Source organism: Orcinus orca, chromosome 5, assembly GCF_937001465.1.
Source record: "Orcinus orca chromosome 5, mOrcOrc1.1, whole genome shotgun sequence".
Taxonomy (NCBI): domain Eukaryota; kingdom Metazoa; phylum Chordata; class Mammalia; order Artiodactyla; family Delphinidae; genus Orcinus; species Orcinus orca.
The window spans coordinates 90821929-90839141 of NC_064563.1; the positions used below are offsets into that span (position 1 = coordinate 90821929).

General features: G+C 37.9%; 1 protein-coding gene across 9 annotated transcripts in view; it reads right to left on the reverse strand.

The window, feature by feature from the left end:
• Nucleotides 1-17213, reverse strand: part of PHLDB2 (pleckstrin homology like domain family B member 2) — a 130173-nt gene that overhangs the window by 29031 nt on the left and 83929 nt on the right. For 7 of the 9 annotated variants that reach the window (XM_049710303.1, XM_049710302.1, XM_049710299.1 and 4 more), the window contains exons 6-9: nt 12547-12675; nt 6531-6686; nt 5462-5572; nt 3382-3471 (exon numbers count right to left, since the gene is read on the reverse strand). In XM_049710303.1, the coding sequence (XP_049566260.1) occupies nt 3382-3471; nt 5462-5572; nt 6531-6686; nt 12547-12675 (486 nt within the window). The remainder of the gene's footprint in view (nt 1-3381; nt 3472-5461; nt 5573-6530; nt 6687-12546; nt 12676-17213) is intronic. The other 2 variants (XM_049710301.1, XM_049710304.1) reach the window with 1 other exon arrangement.

Consider the following 17213-nt stretch of genomic DNA (forward strand, 5'->3'; position numbering starts at 1 on the left):
GGTATTATCAGATGTTTCATTAAGGCAGTCATCAACTATTAAAATGGATTTATGGTGCTTACTCTTGAAAAATGATATTTCAAACATTAAAAGTAAATTTTCAGACAAAATCAAAATGACTTTATTATAAATAACCCAATACCTTTGATTTACATATCCATCCATGTCGGCATTCATTCTGTTGACTGAATAGGATGTCACCACACAGCATTTAAAATCATCGCAAGCAAAAATAAATATGAGACATAAAATCGACAGTGCAATCACTCTAATTCAAGAGCCTTTTCCATAAATCTTTATTTTTAGATTTTCCCTTCTTCTTCTGTTTCCTGACAAATTAGAGAGTGAATAAATGTAGACTAAAGGCTACTGGGTTTTGCACTAAGACATTTATAAAGCAGTAATTTATTCATAATGGAATCTTGCTTTTAGGTGTCTCAACAAAATGAAAATAAAAAGGACACTGTTCTCTTGTGAGCCTTCCTTAGCAAGAGAAACGTGTATACACATGTGCATACACACACACACACAAATCCCTAAGATGAAGTTGCAGCTTGAGGATGTTTCAATTTAAGGCAGCTTGCCCAACTCCCAACTCTACCCCTAGGACAGAGAATTTCCAGTTACTTTTAAATTCAATGATTCAGTTCTGGCTTCAGTTTAGAGAAAATACCCATGAATTAAAGTTGATGAGAATCAAAACTCCTGAATTTATATTTGAGGAAAAGGCACTTGTAAATTACCATGGAAAGTAATTGTACAGACCATTCATGATTTTCACCACACCAATAAAACAGTATGAAAAAAAGAATAAAGGGTATAAATTAATATCTCTTTTTTTTTTTTGCAGTACGCGGGCCTCTCACTGTAGTGGCCTCTCCCGTTGCGGAGCACAGGCTCCGGACGCGCAGGCTCAGCGGCCATGGCTCACAGGCCTAGCCGCTCCGCAGCATGTGGGATCTTTCCGGACTGGGGCACAAACCCGTGTCCCCTGCATCGGCTGGCGGACTCTCAACCACTGCACCACCAGGGAAGCCCAATATCTCTCTTTTAAAAGTAAATTGAGTTAAATTTAACACTTGGATTCTTCTATTTGCCCATCAATCCTTTCAAACAGTGGCTCCAGGAAAGGCAAGATATTGCTATGTTGGTGAAGCAAAAATTCCAGGCTGCAAGCAAGGTTTTCAGTGAGAATTTATAATTCTGACAAAGTGGAGAAAGCCAGAGTTGACTGTTTATAAATTGGAGGTATCAAAATGCTGCTGAATTCAGTCTTGCACTTCAGAAAGGGGCAATAGATACCATGTAAAGTCTTATAAGATTAAGTTGAAGAAAGGAAGTTGACAACTAGGTTGTCAAATTTATTTTATCTTTGATAATGAATGACAGTGAAGAGTAACAACTTTGAGTTATTCTTTTGCTAAGTTGATAGTAGAATCTTTCGAAACCAAGGTTGGATTCTTTATATGAGTCATAACCATATATCCTAATTAATTGCTTCAAAAATGTACGTCATTTTCCAAAAGTGGGACTTGTTTAAAAGAGTTGGATATAAATTCATGACTCTTTAAAAAAAGAGACAGAAAGAGAGTGAGAGAGAGAGAGAAAGAAGGAAAGAGGGAGAGAGAAAGAAAGGGAGAGGAAGGAAGGAAGGAAGGAAGGAGACAATCAAAACATCTTCTGAGCCAAGTCTGCTTGACATGAAGGAGGACACACAGCCACTCAACAAACACAAGAGTTGCAGACACACCAATACAGTCAAAAAGGCAAATTGGATTTTGACAACAGGAGGGCTGCAGAGAATAAGAACAACTCTTGAATAATAGAAAGGGAAAGATTTTATTCTTTTAAGAGGTGAAGTGACCTTAGAGCTTATCTAATGCACTTGGAAGCCACAAGCCCTTCAAACTCAGTATGTCCAGAGTCAAACCGCATTTCCCTCTCAAATCTATTCTTTCCCCAGTCTTCCCTATCTCAGTAACAGCTACTCACCATCAACCTCATTATTCAAACTGGAATAACGGCAGCATTCCTGACAATACCCTTAATTTACTTCATCCCCACATCCAATCTATCAACAAGAACTGTCAACTCTGTCTCCAAAGTATTTCTGCATCCAGCTAATTTTCTCCATCTCTCTTCATTTGTTCAAATCCAAGCCACCGGCACCTCCAGCCTATACTATTGCAATCACCACTATACTGGTTTCCCAGCATCTCCTCTTTATAATCCAGTAGAGCATCCCAGAGTGAGCTTTAACAAATGGACCTCAAATAATGTCACTTCCCTGCTTAAAATCCCTCAGTGGCTTCCCATCCACATAAAATAAACCAAATTTCTTTAACATGACTCACAAGACCCAGCCCCTGCCCACCTCACTGACAACCATATTCCACTACACTCCATTCACAACCACTCTTTATGCAGTGAATCTGCTGGATCTGTGTTCTAAATAACGGAGAGAAACTAGAAACTGAATGGTCTAAAAAAGTTTTTTGGAAACATTTCACAAAATGCTTCCGAGGGACATATTATTCACTCCTATTATGTGATGAGCATTTACCTCACACACCTACACACACACACACACACACACACACACACACACACTACTTTCGATGAAGGAATTCCTAACTCTGCTGTCTTTTTAAAGGGTTTTTTGTTATTATGAAAAATTTTATGCAGAAGCAAGCTTTTTCTTTAGCTTTTTGAAAAAAAATAAAACTATTTTCTTTCTCAGTCAGCGTTTTAATTTTCCAAATTAGAGTTAAAATATTTAACCATTATAGCAATGTAGCTCTGTAAAAAGGTATTTGGGAAAGGGTGGTGGTGGGACCTGGGAAAAGATGGATGTTTGGGATAAAGAGAGTGTACAACTTAATGTAAACAGGATTTTCCAACTTAGGGGCAAAAATAGCATAGACAACATTGGGGGAAAAAGGAGATAGAGATGTTTGGGGGCATTTTCACGTTCTAGAAGACAGGAGAAAGAGAAGAAAGTAGGAAAGAGGAGAAACTGAGAAAGGAAAATGGAGGAAGGAAAGAAGAGAATTTAAGACTAGCTTTGGTCTGGATCCTAAATTTTTTGAAACTTCAAGTTAACCCACAATGTCACTGTTAAGCAAAGTATACACACACACACACACACACACACACACACACACACACACACACACACAGAGTGAATCTGCATTAGACACAAAGATAATCCCTGAAATTCTCAAAGCACAAATAACAAAAGGCAGGAAAACCATCAAAGCATTGAGTGCTTTCATAAGTCACTTCAGTTAGTGTTTTTCCTAGTCAGCTAATCGCATAAAACTGAGGCACATCTCCTGAGTTCTAAGGTGATATGAGTAGACAAGAAAAATCACAGCTTACCTCTTTTAGAGTATTGGGGTTGACAGGAAACCCTTTGCCCCCAGAGAGGCTGGAGTATTTCTTTTCCAAATTACAAAGATTTTCCTTTTCCTGAAGGAACACAAAATCTATTAAACTGAGTCAACCTTGTATTTCCCTGATGACTAACGACTGAGTATTCTTTCATGGGACTTACTGACTCTTCACATAACTTCTCTCGTGAAGTGTTTCAATTCCAGTCTTTTGTCTGTTTTTTAAAAATTTATTTATTGGTTATTTATCTACTATTTTTGAGTTTGTAGGAGTTTTTTTTTTTTTTTTTTTTTTTTTTGCGGTACGCGGGCCTCTCACTGTTGTGGCCTCTCCCGTTGCGGAGCACAGGCTCCGGACGCGCAGGCTCAGCGGCCATGGCTCACGGGCCCAGCCCCTCCGTGTCATGTGGGATCTTCCCAGACCGGGGCATGAACCCGTGTCCCCTGCATCGGCAGGCGGACTCTCAACCACTGCGCCACCAGGGAAGCCCTGTAGGAGTTTTTAATGTATTCTGGATACAAGCCTTCTGTCATTTCCTCTTGAAGAAATCTTTGCTTACTCCAAGGCCATGAAGGTGTACTTGCACACCTGTATTTTCTAGAAACTTTTTCACCTTAATTTTTATGTTTAGGTCTATAATCTGTCTCAAATTAATTTATATGCATGGTGTGAGGATGAATGGTATTGAGATTCATTTTTTTCCATGTTTACCTAGTTGATCCAGCAACACATGCTGGACTTTCCTTTCCCTACTGGATTGTCTTAGAACCTTAATCAAGAATCAATAGACAGTATATGTGTGGGTCTATTTCTGGACTCTGTTCTGTTCCTTTGATCTATATGTCTATTTGTATGCCAGTACCACACCCTCTTAAATATTATGGCATTATAGTAAAACTTGAAGTCAAATAGTATAAATCCTCCAACTTTGTTCTTCTTATTCAAAGTTGTTTCAGCTACTCTATGCCCTTTACATTTTCATATACAGTCGATTCTCATTATCTGCAGTAGTTGTGTTCTATAATGTTGCCATGAACACTGAACTAGAGAATATTGAACCATTGGGTTTCTGGTCACAATATTTTCATCAACTGATTACTGCATAACTTTGTTTTATGTGTGTCTCTTTTTAAAGACATCTTATTTAATATACAATGTTGATACATTAACATTAAATTCATAGCCAACAGCACCATAATTCATGCCTGAAAGCTGTTTATCTAACACATGTATTTTCACCAGAAGGCACATCACAGCCTTCCTGCCGTTAGGAACACCAGACAATACTTCAGCACTTGTGAGCCACTTTAAACAGCAAAATCACCAAAAAGCACAAAAATGTGAAAACATGGCACTAAACGGTCCAGTAAAAGGACACTTGTTTACAGTAAGAGAAATAAAACAAGAAGGCAGAGAAGTGCCTTGTTCAATCTCAGCTGGGAACATGCATGTCCATTGAGTGACTCAAAATTTTCACTGCTCTGTGCCTGTCCATCCATGACTGCATGACAAGTATTAATTTTAGGGTTACAAATGAATTTTACTGAGCAGATGGATTCACAAATACAGACTGCATGAATAATGAAGATCAACTGCAAATTTTAGCATCAACTTGCCAATTTCTACAAAAAAAATCTGTTGGGATTTTTATTGGGCCTTTGCCAGGAAGACCCACATGCAAATAATTGGAGTTCAAAACAACAGAGCAACTGAGCCAAAATGTTTAAGAGCAGTAAAAAGAGCAGAATATGTTTTACCTATCTGATGAAAAATACGATATTTTTTAAAAGAAGAAAATCAGAATACATACAGATTTTTCATAGTTTGGATTTCCACACTGTGGAAAAAGCATGAATAAAATGTCTTTGCTTATTTTCTGTATTATAGTTAATCATTCAGAGCATCAGCTCATTAATGTGGAGGATTAAATAAAAATGTATATAGAAAATTCTTCCTCAAATTATAATTCACTATTCTTTATTAAAAGGTACTTACTTTGATGGAAGCAACCTTCCCTGAGTTGGAACCTGTGTTTTACTGCAACCAGTGCTGAAAAGGAAATACTTACTCTCTGTAACATCATTATTAAGTTATTCTTTTCTTTCACAAAATGATCTTGTTCTCTCTGAGCCTGCTGGACAATGTGATTAGCTTGCTTTTTCAATGCAGAAATTTTTTCCTGGAGGAAAAAAAAAAAAAAAAACGACCATAGAGATGTACATTAGACATTCAAGGGTTTTCCAGTCTGTCCTGGAAAGGGAGAAAAAGTGTTATAACCTGAAGCACAGTGACCACATTTCATTGATGGTAGGTAGGCAGTGATTATTACCCAGAGACGATGAGCAGTTTCTTTGAACTGACAAGCTCAAGGCTTTTCTTTACCTAAGGCCAAGTGATTCAAAATCTATTTCAAGAACCTGGAAGTCAACAGGAAATCTTGTGTTAGAATATAAATGAATTTTTGGCATCATTTTGGGAGATGCCTCATGAGAAAAAACAATGGAATTTCTTATTTAAACTGAAAGCTTAAGAAGTCACCTTCTCCATCCTCTCCCTCAACTTTATCAGTTTAGTACAGAGCACAGGGGTGCGATTCTAAATTCTGGAACAGGAGTTGAATTCTGGACTGGACATCCGGGTGCTCAGGGCTGGATGGAGGCGGTCATCTGCACAGCATTCCACGAGGCTGCTTCTAGTAGTAGTAAACTATCAGCCATCTGTGAGAACTACTGGGCGATGGGAACAGAGGCATTCTAGAAGAGACTGTTCGTAGAATTATTCTAAATCCAGTTACTACGATTGCAAAAGCAAGTAATTTAAAACAAATATCTAGATTTCAGATTTTCTCTACCTTGGTTTTCACATTTCTATTCATAAATGCATCTGCAGCATCAAGCAACAATGAGTATAACAAGTCTCGGTTTATCTAGTTGGGAGCACCATTTGGCATGTAAATGGCAGGCTCCAGGCTCCACGATCTGCCAAATGTGACACGAGGTTAAACACACAAAGATATTCAGATACAACAGATAGACAGACAGATGGACACACGCTACAGCTACGTTAATAATCATTCTTGTCACATAGCAAGGGGTATATTTTGACTTTTCACATTGAACAACACCTGGCAAAAGTACCTTTCTAGTAACAATGTTCCGTTGATATTCAGCCACTTCACGCAGGAGCTGCTGGGTCAGGTTCTCCTTTTCCTCATCTAGACGGCTCTCACGTTCAAGCTGCTGGAATTCCAGGTCTTCAAAGTGTTTGCTCTCCACATCCAACAGGTCAGCATCCTTTGGAGAAAAGGGAATGAAAACAAGACACACCAGAATAGCTGCAGCGTTCTTAATGTGAAGAAAAAATTATTAAAAGCAAAAAGACCAAAATATCTTTCCACTTACAACACTGACCAGGGTTAGAACATGATAATCCTCTCTCTGGAGTTAAACCCCAGAGCAGTGACTTTACGATGAAATTGAAAGGGACTGGGGTAGGGGTGGGAGGGCAGCATCTATTTCACCACTGGTTTTAGACTGCTCTGTGGTTGTAGGAATTCTTGCTTTAAATCTACCAGGTGGCTTTAAAATGGATCATGAAATATAAAAAGAATTCAATAAATAACCTAAACATTATCTGCAGACCAAAGGTGTGACATAATCTCTTGAGAAAAATTCCTGTTTTCCACAAATTTTCAAATGAAATGAGACTTTAGTATAAAGATTAAATTCAATATTCCCAAGTTGTTGACTATAAAAAAAAAAAATTCAAAAGTTGGCATACATGGGCTTCCCTGGTGGCGCAGTGGTTGAGAGTCCGCCTGCCGATGCAGGGGACACGGGTTCGTGCCCCGGTCCGGGAAGAGCCCACATGCCGTGGAGCGGCTGGGCCCGTGAGCCATGGCCGCTGAGCCTGTGTGTCCGGAGCCTGTGCTCCGCAACGGGAGAGGCCACAACAGTGAGAAGCCCGCGTACCGCAAAAAAAAAAAAAAAAAAGTTGGCATACATAACAGATCAGAGGTCTCTAAGAGGAATATATGTACCTCAAATGGCATACCACACAAGGCACTGGGATGTGAGGAAGGAATATTAGAGCTTCTTTATTTTTTTTTTAGTTTTTCCTCTTCTTTTACAAATTCTCAATAAATGTTCTCTAATGTACTTTCAAGTAGAGTAGTATATGTACATTATTTTAAAAGAATATATATATTTTGAGCATGTATGCAATACATATAATATATACATTTATAATATAATGTAACCTATATGTATGTATATGTAGGCATGCATGCTCAAATAATTTTTTTTTTTTTTTTTTTGTGGTACGCGGGCCTCTCACTGTTGTGGCCTCTCCCGTTGTGGAGCACAGGCTCCGGACGCGCAGGCTCAGCGGCCATGGCTCACGGGCCCAGCCGCTCCGCGGCATGTGGGATCTTCCCGGACAGGGGCACGAACCCGTGTCCCCTGCATCGGCAGGTGGACTCTCAACCACTGCGCCACCAGGGAAGCCCTCAAATAATTTTAATGAAGGGAGAAGTCAGCAAAAACATTTGAAGATTGGAGTTCTTAAACTGGGCTTCTGTGAATCCCTTAAAATTGTTTACAAACCTTTTTATTAGAAACAGTAGGAGCCAAAGCCTTCATCAAGCACAAAGAATGACTCGAAAGGTTAAGCACTCGAAAGGTTAACTGAAAGGTTAAGATTATTCTAGGAATAATCTTCAGGAAATTTAAGAACAAACAGAAATCACAGAAGTCAGATAGTCTAGAAGAGGCATTCTCCAACCTATGAGATGTCTGAAGACAGGAGTGAATCTGTATCTCAGCAGAGACTGCTGCATGTTGTATGAGTTGTTCTCCCATCTACTTAAAAAACAAAAAAACAAAACCACACACACACAAAAAAAAACCTCCTTATTTTGGGAGCCTTTGACAGAACTGTGAATGTGGTATGTATAGAAGATTTTTTTAAAAATATGATTTATAAACAATTAATGACCATAAAAGAAAAAGGCAGCTAGGCTACATGGCTCATAGCACTACATGGGTAAAAGTGCCAGGGCATTTTTTTCAATCGACACATTAAAAAGAGTTGGATAAATAAACATATGATAAGTTAGATCTATATCAGTATTTAAACACACCACCCCTTCCCCTGGTTTTTATATAAGTGATAAACTTATATATAAGTCTTTTAATCAAATGGAATATTTTTCTATCTTCTGGAATGAGTTTATTCTGGGGATGATTCACAGAAGGACTATGTGCTACCATGAAATTACAACCAACACTATAGCAACAAGATTATTATGTCAACACAGACAGTGTATTCTCAAAGCCTAAGAACAGGAAAAACAATTTGAAAAACATATTCAGCATTTCTTAAGGCTCCTTTATATTTTAACTGGCCAAATGTAAAGTGGTCTTGGTTTCAAGTAACTGGGTGACATTTCAAGTTTATCAGACATTTCATGCTTATAACTTCTACAGGAATTAATGGATGTGGACCAAATCTAGTCACTGCTAAAGGAACTGAGACATAACACTAGTGTTATGTCTTGAAACAAAATATCTGTAGTCTTAAAACATCAGTGATATGTTTATTCATACAGGCCTCCATACTCAAGTTTTTAAGGTTTTTCAATTAAACTTGGTTTGCAGCTAAAGCTTATTGAGATAAAAATTTGAATAGGCTTTTTTTTTTTTTTTAGTTTATAAAGAATCTTCATTCAAAGTGGGCATATGGCTCACAATATATACACTATGCTAGTCAGTGGCTTATTCCACATCTGGTTAATGTGCAACATATGCTATTTTAACCACATGAAGGTCACAGAGCCATTAATTTATTTGTAGTAAATATTTAAACCACTACATGAAAATAATAGCACACTAGGCAGGAAAGTTGAAAATTAAAGCGTAGCTCAGCACTCAGATTCCTCTGGTGTAGTCATCTGATCAAGTTATCTAAACCATTAAAACGTGTGTATATAAACTTACACTGTGAAAGAAAAACAACTTGGGAGGGGAAAAACTTTTACAAGATTTTAGATAAGAATAAGAATTCAAGAGATGGAATTTGGGGGCAGGAGTAGTTTAATTGAGCACAGAATAATATATACAGGAAGCTCAAAGTCAAGTGTATGACCAGTTGAGTGAAAATTTTAACTAAACTTCTCCACTAAAAGAACATGACAAATCTCTACTGGCTGGCAAGTTCAAAGGCCAGGCGTGAAAGGAAATAAGACAGCTGTGCTAAAGAAAATTCAACGGAATTCCTTTCTTCCTTCCAATAACTTTTGAGAATGTATATGGCAGAAGTTTACATGTACAACTTTATGTTTTCTTTGCCTAGTAGAGGAACAGAAAGAAGAGACTAGACGTGGAATGGCCAGGAGAGATTACAGGCATAATCTTATGACAGCTCAAGGTCAATTTTGAAAGCAAATTTAAATGGAGCTTAGGGTTTGTTACTATTTCTCCATCTTATGTGCTACAGTCAAACACTTCTTTGCATACTTTTGGAATTTGGAAAAAGACAATGGAAATCATGTAGTACGATCTTCTCATTTTATACAGGAGGATATTGAGGCCCACAGAGGTTGAATGACTTGTCCAAGGTTAAAGGATAAACTCATTGTAGAGCTAGTGAGAAAAAAAAAAGGCTAATTGTAGATATCACTGAACAGAATTGTTTAAAGATCAAGAGACCGAAATCAACCATTCAGCTGAGTAAATACCAAAACACCACAATACTATCCTAGCCAGTCCTCTCCAGCAGATGCAGGCTCAATTTTCTTCAGGGTTTTTTTCTCACACTATTTGTATCCCAGGGAACAATTCGATTGGTGAGCCCGTTATCAACTACATTAAACCATGGGCCATGCAATCAACATCGGATGAAAACTGTATTCTGCTTTAAAGCAATGATTTAGGGGTCAGAAGCCCAGTCATAAATCCATAGTGCTGCATGCACAGAATCATTCTACAGTTTTGGCTTAAGTATTTGAGACAGAATACAGTTTAAGAAAATGATTTTCTTCCTATTCATTTATTTTCTATTTTGTCTGACTTGCTGCCTAATGAAGTTACTTGTAATAAAATCAACTTTATCGAATCTAGCTTAAATGCCTTGGGGAAAGCTTTGTAATGAAGTGCTATTCTGAAGTGTTCGAAGTCTGAAGGGAAATGAGTTGTGATAAGACAGGAAGTTCCAGTATGAATGGACTTCTCATGAAATAAGTGAACTTTTTACTGATTAAGCCAAAGGACTGGTGAAGAGTTATTTTGGTCATCATCCTTCCCTGGAAAACAGAATTAGTAGTTCTCTTAGTATCAGGTGAACAGAAGCTAGCACGAACCAGTTTTCTCTCCTAAGGAAAGGGGTTTTATGATAAGAATTTTGCACTCTGCTTGGAAAGGAAGAGGAAGGAGTCTTTGCCTTCAGTTAATGGAATAGGCTGTCTGTATCATTTCCTTTCCTCGTTTGTAGTCAAAATTCTTGGAACATATACAAATTTATGAGTTATCCTATAGAATCTAACAGATTAAACAAATTAAGTAATTTGTAACTACTTAATTACAAAATAAGTAATTATTCATATCATGCTGACTCCAGGTTATTAATAGAATATATCAATTTTTATTTGAAGCAATATTTATGAAGAATACAAACAATAACTGGATAACTAAAGGAAGGGAAGAACAAAATACATAACCATGCTTCTGACTACATAAAGCATTATGGTGACTATGTAAAATCTTCAGCAATAAGGCAAGTTGAAAAACAGTAAACAAATATAAAAAAACCAGTTTCCCAATCTCTTTTGTGAACTGGCATAAACACACAAAAATTACAAGCTAAAATAATTTTACAAATACTATTCTTTTTCCAATCATTTTTTATCTTAAGACTTTCAGAGCCTTGGGACACTGAGGGGCAGGAAGTTTTATCTTCTTATAGCAAATTAAGCTGTACACAATAAAATGAGTAAAGGGGAAGAAACATTTTTGAAACTTTTTTTGATCCAACATTGTAAAAAATTAAAAATATTAGAACCGTTACACTGTAGTGTCACCTGTCTGTACTGGGTACTCTTCATTCAATCTGTACAATACACTGAAAAGTTTCAACTGTAATTTTTCATAACCTAGTGATACTCAGAGATATCAAACATATTTGTATTCAAGGTCATCTTAAACATTTTCAGGGGTGTGCTATCTTAACTGACTTTTTCCCAGTTGCCCAAGAAGGTACAGACATAGCAATATGAATAAAACTAGTCTTCTTTCCTACTCATGTGGAAGCATAAGTTGCTATTGACTTAGGACTAATTACTATTAGGCTCCTTTAGAGGTCCAAGACTGTTAACGACTGCCTCTCCAGAGTCACAGTCTATTTGAGCTGCTGTTTAGAGCAAATAATACAGCTGTCAAGTGGCTATGAAATATCAAGTGGCCTTGCTAGTGTCTGCAAAACTTTCCACCTAGGAAGATAAGTATCGAGGTCGTTTCAACACTGCCAACATTAGAGATCGAAGAATAACCTGATAAAGTTCAACTAGAAGATCTATGCTTCACGAAGTTTTAAAAAATATGAAGCTTGTGTGAGAAAATGTTGAATGCCCTGCATCTTGGGTCTTGTTTGATTGTTGTGATCATGCTAATGAGTTCAAGGTCACTAAGAAGAAGAAAGGAAAAGAAAAACAAAATGATGAGTGGTGGTGGGGAGCAAATCAGAGAATGGAAAAATTTGTGGACAGGAGTATACAATCAAGAGGAGGAAAAAAAGAAACATTCGAGGGCAAACAGGACTCAAGATGCAGCAGAGAACAGGATGCAGGGAAAGACATCAGCCGATTTAAACGCTACAGTCTTGTTGGTTACATGTCAGTAATAGCTCTCTTTTGTTACAAAAAAGGACTTGGGAAAGGTTTTTGCATTATTAATGAGGCAAAGGATTCCAACAAGGAATTTTTCAACTGATTAGCATGGAATATATATGGTCAGCATGCATATTTCTATTTAAAACGTATCTAATGACCAGAATTTATGCAAATTTATGCTACGTGAAGGAGGAAGTCATAGGTAAGTGGAACTTAATTGAAAAAAACAAAAAAAACAGAAAACAACTAGCACATTCCTGTTTGCTACTGACCCTCTTCAGCTGTTGTTGCAACTGTTCCCTCATGGACTCAGGACAATTGTCCAGCTGGGTCTTCTGCTCGGAGTAAAGATCCTGAAGCCTCTCTAGTTTTTCCCTTTCAGCATCAAGCTTTACCTTCTCCTGAAGTTCAGAAATCAGAAAATAGAAGAATAGCGATTACCTTCACACCCCAAGCAGTCGCTAGTGAACATTCCCCAAGGATAACACAGACAAGCAAGCACACGCAAACTCCAGACATCCTACGAATGTAGAAACATATCTTGTTAGTGACTAGGAGAAGGGGGTATAAGCGGAAGTAAGGACAAGGGGCCCCCATTTCTACATTCTCCAAACCCAGTCCACTCCATCGGGTATTGGCAACGACCCCTGTCCTTCCTTCCTCCCTTCCTTCCTGCCACCACGTTACAAAAGCAGGGGAAGCCACCGTCATATTGGTCCATGGTCAACAAAGAACAAAAGAAATGCCAACCGAATTCCTCAGATAGCCCTGCAAAGAGTCACTCGGCAGGGAACCAGACAAAGGATGGCGGGTGTTTACCTCAAGCACTGTCAGAGTCCAGTTTGCTGAAGGCATGTGTAAGGAAGCCTTGGCAATTATTGAAATTTTGTTCTCAGGTTAGAGGCACATGTGGAACAGTTCTAGCTCTTTGGCAAACTTCAGAGCTTAAGCAATTAGAAAATCTGCTGCCCGGGAGAGCGTCTAATTCAGACACTGAGAGAGCTAGTAAAAATGCAAGACTGACAAAGCAGCAAGAGGAAGGCATATTAGACAGCTCAGATGCACCAAAGGTGTGATATTTACTGTGGAGATAAGGACTTTCCTACAATGACTGACATAAAAAATAACTGAAACGTGGACCATGGAAAAAAAGAAAGGGTCAGAGAATGGAAGAAAGGAGACGATAACACTAAATCCCTCCCAAGTCACACACTCCAAAGTGACCCTGGACATTCTCCAGGATATAACAGGCAAATACTATAATACAGTATCACACGGTCTTCCAAGGCCACGTCTTCAACTGAGAAACAAAACTTCAATGCGTTTAGTGCCAGTTTTCCCATCTTATGTTCCCTTTACAATACTCTGAACCCTTGAAGTAAATTTCAGACCTAATTCTCTCCTTGTGTAACACTCTCAACCTAAACTAAAGCACTTTAGTGGAATGGAAGCACCACCACCCTTTGACCCCTTCAATAAGCAAAATACTTACCATCACCTGACTTTCTTATGTTCACTATTGATTTGGTAGAAATAAAACTGGCTTCTAAGCCTATCACAGAAAAAACTTTTTAAAGGATGAAGATTTGAAGTAGCCCTATAAATTTATACTACTCTCATTTCTTCATCCAAATGGTCATGATTTCCTATGTAAACATATACATAGATTCTTTATAAAAGATGTTCGCGTTTAAGTCTAAAACTATATGACATCAATACTTACACAAGTACACTTGAATCTCCACTTTTGGCTTACATTTTAAAATGTCAAGGGCATTTCAGAAATGTATATTTTGATTTAGAAGCACTTTTTTTTTCTCAAAATGATTACATCTAGAAGTGAGAAAACTGAGAATCCTACTCCATATATCAACCTAAAAATGATTCTACATCTTAGAATTTAGCAGACGGTAACAAAAGTTTCCTAAAAGGGAATTCCCTGGTGGTCCAGCGGTTACAGCTTGGCGATTTCACTGCCAAAGGCCCAGGTTCAATCCCTGGTCAGGGAATTAGGATCCCACAAGCTATGTGGCCGAACAAAAAAAAAAAAGGAAAGAAAGAAAGTTTCCTCAGTCTTTATTGTGAAGTGTGCTCACTGTGCACAGCTGCTGTGTAGGAGTGAGAAAAAGTGATGGCATCATTCACAGAATAAAGGATTCTCAAGTGTTACCTCACAGTAAAATTGAATATACTAGTGCCAGTTAGACTTAGTCTTTAGCTTCAGAATTAATAATTTTTTTCCCTTAATAAAACCAACAATACAGAACACCTGTTGTCTTTGGCTAAGAAAATGTGTTATTTCCCTTGCGTGCAGATCTAAGGTTGCCCTATTACACAGCAAAAGAATTTTGTCCACAAAGAGTTCTATTTCTAGGTGTTGTATCACCAGAATTTGCGGCCATTCTAGTTTCAAACAGAAAGTTAAATAAATAAGAAAACTATTCATTCCAATCAAATAGCAAAGATGCAAAGCCTTAAAATTTAAAATAATATTTTATAGAAAACACTGATACGATATTTAATAATATGGAAAGGCACTGGCCTAAAACACAGGTCTCAACTCCGAAGAAATAACCAAACTATTCCTCTGATGCTCTCAATTTTTAAATTGCTAATAATAAGCACAAATAGACAACTAATAAAAAGTACCTTACGTTTACATAGTGCCTTCCTTCTGAGGTGCTCAAAACGTTTTGCAATTCCATACAAGGGGGCAGTTAGAACCATTATGCAAGCAGACACCATCAGGACCTTCTGCAGCTTCTCTGTGGTTTATCCGTAATTCTGTGACCACTACCTGGGTCTCAGAGTGACAGCTCAGTGGGGCCGAAGCTAGGGCAAAGGAAGTGAGGGGAAGGCTGAAAGAGGGACTAGTGGCAGATGGGCCCGGCCGTATACCACACGGGGCCACAGACGTGATATCACTCCTACAAGAGCCAAAAGTAGACCACCTCTGAGCCAGAAAGAAATTAATATACCTCTCTTCTATTTACTGTCCAGGAAGTTTTCAAAGAAAAATTAGCTCTAGGCAAGCAGCTAATTAGAGCTGAAAGTATCACCTTCTACAGCGAAGGTAAAATAGTTGGACAAATTAGATGACATTCCAGGGTTCAGGGATTCTAGCTTTTTACATGTAAAATATGAACACTGGGTGTTATTCTCTTCCCCCCAGATTTAAATTAAAGTCACCTATTCTAACTACTATAGGCATAGCAATATTTTCCAAACATCAAATTGGGAGACAGCACAACACTTTTTTCTTAGGATTCATAAATTTGGTTTCAGGAAATAAATGAATTAAAATGCATTTTTAATATATTTAACAAATTTAACTTTGTGGAAAGAATAAGATTATAAGGAATTGGAACACTCCAGGAAGATCCAGATGTAAAGGGTGTATTTATAAAACAAAGACCAGAACGTGACTTCCCTAGAAACACAGACACCTCCATCATTCTCGAATTGACTTGTCCTCTCTTGATGGACCAGCAAAAATCCAGTTGGGTCACAAGTTCATTGTAAGATTCTGTCTATTTTGCATATTTAAGACTGAGGTTTCTGGGAATTCCCTGGCGGTCCAGTGGTTAGGACTCCACACTTTCACTGCTGAGGAGGGTTCAATCCCTGGTCGGGGAACTAAGATCCCGCAAACTATGCAGCGTTGCCAAAAAAGAAAAGAAAAGAAAAGACTGATGTTCCTAAAGTGTATATAACGCCAAAGGTAAATTTTTCACCAGCAAATGAAAGTAAAAAGCAGTATATAAAATTGGGCCTACATCTACTTCCATGGTGAGTTGTTCATTCACTCAATGAATAAATATTTATAAGGGGAATAGAGACAGAGAAACGAGGTAACTTGATCACCGTCCTCATGAAGTGGTTCTTAGCCCTGACCACATTAGAATAAGCTGGGTGAGCTTTTAAATATACTATTTCCCAGGCCTCCACTTAGAAATCTAGGGGGTATAAGGCTAGGGAACAAGCTTTTTAAAAATCTCTCCAGGTGTTCTCATATGCAATCAGAATCACTGATTTAGCCACCCAGAATAATGTGAGAGGCAAAGGCAAAATTAATTACAATTTGATTTTTGTAATGAAGACATAGGACATTAATACAGAATCTACCGAAACTTGAAGACATTTGGCCTTAGCACCTTTCCTTCATAGTATAAAAGTCCTCTCTTACAGGTAACACCCCAAATGTAAAATTTTTACTTTTAGATTAAATGCCTCAAGTAAACCAAAAGAAAAAAAGAACTGTGAGATTCCAATATCCAATATGCTTTCAGAGAGGAATGATTCATTTCACTTTCAGAGGCAGAACGACTTGCTTCTAATCATACAAATGATCAGGAGTGGTTATAAATTTACCCTAAATAATTTGAACATGTACACAAGAATTGCCAATAATCTTGAATAAACTTAATAATCTAAGGCTTTCTCAGGACCACTGATTTCACCAGATCCGTGGTTAAAAGACAATAATAAATTTTCTCTTTTTCTTTTTTGAAGAATGCTCCTTTATTCATCTTGTGAAGTCTATATAATTTTTTTAACATCTTTATTGGGGTATAATTGCTTTACAGTGGTGTGTTAGTTTCTGCTTTATAACAAAGTGAATCAGTTATACATATACATATGTTCCCATATCTCTTCCCTCTTGCGTCTCCCTCCCTCCCACCCTCCCTATCCCACCCCTCCAGGCGGTCACAAAGCACCGAGCTTATCTCCCTGTGCTATGCGGCTGCTTCCCACCAGCTATCCACCCTATGTTTGGTAGTGTATATATATGTCCATGCCTCTCTCTCGCCCTGTCACAGCTCACCCTTCCCCCTCCCCATATCCCCAAGTCCATTCTCTAGTAGGTCTGTGTCTTTATTTCTGTCTTACCCCTAGGCTCTTCATGACATTTTTTTTCTCAAATTCCATATATATGCGT